The 7,126-nt window shown below is 46.0% G+C and overlaps 1 protein-coding gene across 2 annotated transcripts; it reads right to left on the bottom strand.

Annotated features, from left to right (window-relative positions):
• Positions 1 to 465: 465 nt before the first annotated feature.
• Positions 466 to 6,789, bottom strand: LOC135385398 (cholinesterase-like). 2 transcript variants are annotated; one of them, XM_064614691.1, is made up of 5 exons: positions 6,702 to 6,789; positions 4,964 to 5,067; positions 4,293 to 4,341; positions 2,726 to 4,212; positions 466 to 1,345 (listed from the first exon to the last, which is right to left on the bottom strand). In XM_064614691.1, exons 4-5 carry the CDS (start codon positions 4,192 to 4,194, stop codon positions 1,207 to 1,209), a joined length of 1,608 nt encoding a protein of 535 aa, XP_064470761.1. In that variant the 5' UTR covers positions 4,195 to 4,212; positions 4,293 to 4,341; positions 4,964 to 5,067; positions 6,702 to 6,789; the 3' UTR covers positions 466 to 1,206. The 2 variants fall into 2 exon arrangements, with proteins under 2 accessions (XP_064470761.1, XP_064470760.1); XM_064614690.1 differs by lacking the exon at positions 4,293 to 4,341.
• Between the last annotated feature and the right edge of the window lie 337 nt (positions 6,790 to 7,126).

The raw sequence follows: 7,126 nt of genomic DNA, 5'->3' as shown, positions 1-7,126 counted from the left end.
TACCTATGTATATCATTGGTCGTTACGTGCCCTCAAGCGGTAGTCGAGCTCTTTATCCTGAAATCTTCATGATAAAATAAAGCAGGAAAAGTGCAAGCCGATAATCCGATGCATCATCGGTTCCCCGCATCACCACCAGCAATGGGGTAGAGTATCGCCCCTGCCGATGAAACTCACTATTCATCATCTTGCAATAGCAATAAAGTTGTTCTTGCTGTATTGGTTGAGGGCGCGTGGCATTCACCTCTGTTCTTCACGCCTTCTTCACGTAACCACCAATGATAGGCGAGACACAAACTAATCGAGGTCGATTAGTTTGACGGGAATAGCGCCCCTGGATTGTGTTTATTGTGCAACGTAAAGTATGTGATGGTGTACATGCTGAGTCGTACTACGAAACCCTGAAGGGATACGATTATCTGTCTGTTTAATGCGCAGTTTCCGCGAAAGACTCCACTGGTAGCATAGCTTCCGGAGGTACTTTAATAAATTCCTGCGTATTTGCTGGTTCGCAGATTCTCAAGACGCCCTTGTTTCGCTGCAAGACACACTTTCACAAACTACATGGACAAGTAAAAAACAAGACGGCTTCTGTAACGCGATTGAACTTGGAGTGAGCATAATACACCCCAAGTCCATGCACGAATCACGATGAAATTGGTAGCACTATCGTTTAGTAAATTCATCCGAAGTAATAAAAAAAGCTGTTGTAACGAAGGGACGTTTTGTTTGTCAATACTCACACAATTTCACTAACCTTTTAAGCCGCATAAATCATTACAAACATGTTTTGATGATTGTTCACTGAACAACTTGTTGAACAACACAAACAAGATTGGTCACAGAACGCACACGTGTGAGGCATATCTGGATCTTGCGGTCACACGCGAGCCCATGTCATGTATCGTTTTCTTTTTTTTTTCTTTCTCCGAGTCTCCGAGTCCGAGGCGAGTCTCCCCATTCCCTGCACCTCAACCATGAGACACAATAATAATTTAACATTTAGACGAATTACGAGACTTTCAAAATTATGGAGTCATTGAACTATACGTGTGAAGGACGACAGGTTGCAAGGAAAGGACAAAGAAGTGTTTTAGTTGCGGCTATTCAGAGGCTCTGTAGGGAAGCGATTTTGTAAAAGGCCAAAATAGAAGTAGTGATACAAGTGCCTCTTAGCTGCAGTATATCCAGTCGTTACTGTAAATGTCAAAAGTAGTTCTTCCACAGCTCACAATATTCCTGTCGGTAGTTGCGAACTTTGTTGCGGTTTTCGAGCTGAAGTTGAATCGCAACGGGATCCGCTTCAGTGAATATCGGCCAGACTTCATCTCCGAAGGAAGGAGTCCTGAAACACATGCATTCAAACATTGTTGCACTCTTCATTGAAGATAATCTGCATTGTGAGGCAATCGAAAGAGGTAAAAGCGAGTTTTTTTTTTAATTCCCTGTTAGAGCCGCGAAGCAAATGTGGCTATGAGCGGCGTACAGATAAGGATAGATGGAGAGAGTACGGAAGGAAGCAGGTAGAAACGACGTGTGTGTAAAGTGGTGTCAACAAGCAGTTCCGGCTTGCCCTCAATATCTGCCGACTGCTCATGTGATGTATTCCATCGAATACCGGTCGAACTACACCTCTATTTCGCGTAGGATTTGGGATACCGTGGCCAGTAGTCCAGGAGGAATAAAATGACACTATACTTTCGAAATCGAATGGAACGAATGCGACCGTCCCTTTAAAGGAGTACAGAGGGCCATCCAAAAAAAATTCATATTAAGACGTCTGATGAAAGCGTGTGTGTCATAATACCCAATAGCGCGAAAGGTTTTGATGTGTGCAATTTGTTTCCCAGAAAAAGCTCACATAAACATGGCTCCGCGCGTTCACCCTTAGCTCGCCACTCCAGGTGTAACGAGGATGAGAAGGTATAATGCCACGTCAGCGATGACGTTATAAGGAGAACTTGTTCTGGTTTGCCGGTCAGTGGGGATCAGCGCCTTGTCCCTTTGCCGCTGTAAACCAGTTTTGCCAGTTCTCCCGGAGAATTGGGGATAGAAGGAGCGGCCGAATCATTACCGAGCCAGGAGAAAGGCTTTTTCAGAACCCCGAACAGCCGAGTAGCAGACGACAGCGGAGTAGCAGACAACATTCCTATAGACCAATCAGCGAGCGTTCTCCTTATAGCGTCAGCGCGAGGTTCCAGGCAGATCACAGGCTGGTACTGCTCTTCACCACCGTTGCGCACGGTTGCTTTTTGTGGCGTATTTTAAATTCAATTTCTGGGATAACTATGACTCTGTGGTGTGAATTACTTCGCATGGTGCATCTTACTGGCCTGCTTAACAGTTTTATAGGAACAAAACAGGGTGTTAAAAATGACTTCTGTGCTACTTTAAGCACCTCGCTCAAAGACTGTGTACGCAAGATATAAATACAGTTCGTGAACATTACGCGCTTCCACGCAAAACGCATAAATGAAGTTGGGAGCTTTGCAAAACATTTTTCTTTCTTTCACTGCCACTTTGTCTGTCGCCCTGGTTCGGTTGCGGTACCTGAAACGGAAACTTCCCCATGTCCACCATTTATCCCATGAATTTGGTGGTTTATCCAAGAGGTATACTCTGTGTGTTGCCCTAGTCAACATTAAGAAATCAACGAGTGTCACCTGGCAAACAAAAAGGCTGTCTGTGAAGTTGAGTACGCAAAAAAAATCTGCAAGACACTCACCCTGTCTTAACGAAGCTTCCCACCATATCTGCCGTAAGCTTGGCCATGCGTTTGTCCTCGTCCGTACTCCGCTCCCCGTACACCTGAGGTAAGCCCAGGAAGTACTCAATATCAGAGCTGTGCGGCACTCCCATCCATTTTTGATACAAACTCTTCTGAGACCTGTGTCCGAAGACGTACGAATACACCTTATTTCCCCGTGCTGCGTAGTGTTTCGCGAACTGCGTGGTGGGACAGTAGAACTCTCTGTCTCCCAGACGCTCAACGTTCTTTCTCCGAAGTAGCTGTTTGTCGTCATACGCTGCCTCTTCATAATATTCTACCATTTCGGGTACGTCGTACTTCATCCACGATCCGACCATTCTTCTAAGGGCAATCTTCAACGTTTCTTTGTCCACGTCTTCAAGATCCTCGCTGAGTACCTCGTGTACCATGGGATAAATAGCCGAGAACGAACCTTCTTCTGTAACCACGCCTGTCAACACGGGAACGCTTTGAAAAAATCCCCGCTGCATCGCCGAAATCGGGCGCTTAGGCAGAAACTCGTTGTGAAACGTGGGAAGGAAAACAAATATGCGAGGGCTTACAATTTCGGAGGACGCCAGGCAGAGCTCTTCCGCCGACTTCGACCTCAAACACTTTAGAACCTCGACCGGATAGCTCGTCAAGTCTTTATCATCCGTAGCACAACCGACAGATCTCGCGACGGCGTTCCCCTTAATGATGCTCTCGTGAGTCGTGTCAACGTAGTCCATGGAATACAAAGTTCCGCTCATCATTATGGCTCTTTGGAAGAGGCCTTCACTAACGGGTGACAGGATATGACTGTTAACGCTCATGGACCCTGCGCTCTCACCCATGATCGTGACTCTCTTCGGGTCACCTCCGAAGGCATGTATATTTTCCTGGATCCACTTCAGCGCGAGCGCCTGGTCGAAAAGACCGACATTACCAGGGGCCTCTGGAACATCAGCATCAAGGAAGCCAAGAATCCCTAGCCGGTAGTTAATCGATGCGACCACAATGTCTTGTGTAGCTGCGAGCACCGACCCGTTGAAGACGTCGAAAGCAGAAGACGCGTAGTTGAAGCCACCGCCGTGGATCCATACAGCAACAGATTTTGGGTCCGTGCGTTTCGCCGGCGACCAAACGTTCAACACTAGACAGTCTTCCGTGTATTTGAACACTTTGTCCGTCAAATTCGCCACCGGAGCCTGCTTGCATGCAATGTCCCAGTGTGTTGCATCTTGAATTCCCTCCCATTTTACTTGGGGTTGAGGTTTCCGGAACCGCAGTTCACCGACGGGGGGGTGGGCGTAAGGTATGCCGGTGTAAGCTGCAACAGTGGTTCCTAGAATTGTGATCTTCTCTCCACGCACTTTGCCTTGCGCTACGGAAACGATGACTTCATTGGAGCTGTGGGCCACGCCGACGACTAGTAGGAGTGCGAGTAGTGTGAGCTTGCCCATAGTATGAGGGATTAGTTTCTGAAATGATATATCAAACCATCGCGTAAAAGCGTGGTCACGTCAGCCCTAAACGTTCAAAATCAAATTCGCGAACTCACTAGTAGAATCTAATATGCTCCATAACCGTGTCTGTACATCTTGTTGTACCTGGAATTCAGTAACCTCTGTGGAGGCCCTGTTTTCAAGATATGCACTCAAGTGTTGAACTTTCCTCTCCTTACGTCATCCTTTCGCAGCCTACTGGATGTAAACCATATTTGAGCATCTCACTGAACACGTAAACAGCAAAGCTTGACATATGGTTCGAAGGATTCGTTCCATGAATACTACCCTTCAACTGCAAGCACTCAGCGTATGAAGGGCTGTCTGAGGGTTGAAAAGCATCAGCTTTTATGCTGTCGACTGTTTGTTTTCTGTTTTTGTTGAGTGTACATGTGTGTACTACCGAAACTTCTTGCTTTTCTGCATTAACAAGCATTCGGACTGCGTTTTCGACTACTTTACCACATCACCATCTACTCGTGAAGACAGTCAAATGTCCATTAAAAACGAAAGGTAAGAAAGAAAAGTGGCCTAGGTGCAGCCGTGCATGCAATTCGGCAAAGCCCGACAAGTGAAACATTATGTAGATCTACAACTTTACGCTAAACCAGTCCCAGTAAACAAGCTGCGGTTGCTACGGAAACTGAACGGCATACCGCCAATCACGAAATACCACGAACATCTTAGAACACACGCTGCATAAAATATATAGGTGTACTGTACGAACCTGGTTCAGCTTATTCGATCCACCGTTGCTTCTCCGTAGGACTCCTTATTGTAGCTGTGAACTGTTCGGACTTGTGGGTAAACTGCTAGAGCAAACACAGCTATCTGGAAAGATAAGCGTGTCTGTCGCTTGTATATCAATTCACGTCTCGGGTGTTCTAAGTTTGGAATGCAGCTGCTAACTTGCTTGCAATTCTGGTTCTGAAATCACACTATACTGGACGAAAGCCTGGAACAGTGTCATATAAAGTGGAGAAAGGAAGTGCAGTGTATAGCTAAGCTGTCTGCACAATCATGAAGTGATTTGTTTCAAAGCGATCGTGGTGCGTCAGCCGAAAACTTGCCTGTAACTTTTCATTTCTCTTTATGGGGTGTTGACTTGATGAAGGAGCCGACAGTACGAGATCTGGAAACACTATTTTCGGACGCATTTAGACAACGCGTAGCTGAGCACGTGTCTTTTCTAAACATTCGTACCTGGACAAACTTCGCTCGCGGTACGTTAACCCCGTGCCACCGTCCGTCAAAAGCTGTGGAGTCTGGTCACTCGAGAAGAGCACCGGCTGTTATCTCCTACAATGTAATCTCACAATATACCCAGCGAATTTGGGTACTTCAAAAACCGTACAGGGGGCCGTCGGCTGCATACGACACTAGAGAGTTTTAGCTGTACCGTATACGCAAGGGAATACCGTGTTCACACTACGAACGCTAACGGGAAAAGCAACGTTCGGCGCGTGCGGATTGTGCACCTGGTATTTAATTTTCTGACGTACGCACTACCAAAACACTCTACTGTTAGCCACACGAACGTGTGACATGGTACACTCGAGACAACAACTCTAATCAGGATCGGACCTTTTCATGACAGGAAGTTGATTGCTGATGACACAAAGCACGTACTATGGAAGTTAGTTTGCCTGGGGGACCGCCGAACGACCAGTGCTACTCAAATTTGTGACGGCCTGTCGGAAGGGGTGTAACTGATAGAAGATATTCATTTCGATCTACTCAGAGAATAGGTCGACAATACAAAAGTTTTGGCCGGACGCATGTAAAATTCGATCGTGAAACTAGTCATGAAGCTTGAAACTCAGTCTACTCGAATGTAGACGAGCCCTTGTTATGCCTTGTTCATGCATTCATCCATTGTTCCTTGTTCATTCATATTCATTGTTCACGCACGTTGACATGCTTCGACTTTAAGCTTGCAGAGATTTTTTCAGCACTTCCCACAACTGCCCCTAATAACGCAATAAGAATAGTACAGCCCTCTAAAAAAAGTTAAAAAAATAAAACGGACATCTACCATAAAGTCCAGAGGTCAACAATTATGGGTTATTATCCTTCCCTACTGAATTCCACCCCCGTCTCCCCTTATACGAAAATGTTACGCATATCCCCGAGTGCTTGTAAAGAGCACTAATGCGGAGCATTTGGCACACTACATTGAGTTGCCGACTATTAAAGCATTCCCATCCTCAACAGAACACCAATTTCAGGATGCTTCACCCGACGTAGTAAACGATACTGACAAGCAACTGCACTGTGTCTACCGAACTCCTAGTGGCATTGTGATCTTAACAATTGGTATGGAGATTTCATATGTAATTTAGCACTGCAGGTTCAATATTCTGCATGATGTAGAACCTACAAGTGCACATGAACGAAAACCTGCAACAGCGCCCGCATGAATATTTTGCGATAACAAAACCATCCGTAGAGAAGTTAGCGCTTACCACCGGTATCTGTGATATCTCAGCACTTGCCGAACTTGGCATTCAAACACAATATTTAGCGATTTAACGCAAACATCTGAGCAACAAAATTGACATTACTGATACATTATTCGATGGAAGAGGAAACACTAGCAGCGCATATTTACAGCATATGCGGTTGGCAACGCTCCTCCTCACTAGATGGCAGTACCCACACACAGAAGGGGAATAGTAACGTTCCGGGTGCTTACCCGCGCTCCAAACCGTGACGATATTCTTTCCAAGGCCACTTGCATAGCAATGCCACTTGCGTATGTTGTCTTCTTTCATCTCTCATCATCTTTTGCCCTGGAGTCGTGTCTTAGTGGTTGTGATGATGGTTTCCTCACAGAGACTGGGAGGTGATCCTGTTCGAAAGCCGGCACCGGCAGTGATGTCTTGCTGTT

This window comes from Ornithodoros turicata, chromosome 2 (genome assembly GCF_037126465.1).
Source record: "Ornithodoros turicata isolate Travis chromosome 2, ASM3712646v1, whole genome shotgun sequence".
Taxonomy (NCBI): domain Eukaryota; kingdom Metazoa; phylum Arthropoda; class Arachnida; order Ixodida; family Argasidae; genus Ornithodoros; species Ornithodoros turicata.
Note: the sequence above shows the minus strand (reverse complement) of the source record. Positions and strands in the feature narration are given on the sequence as shown.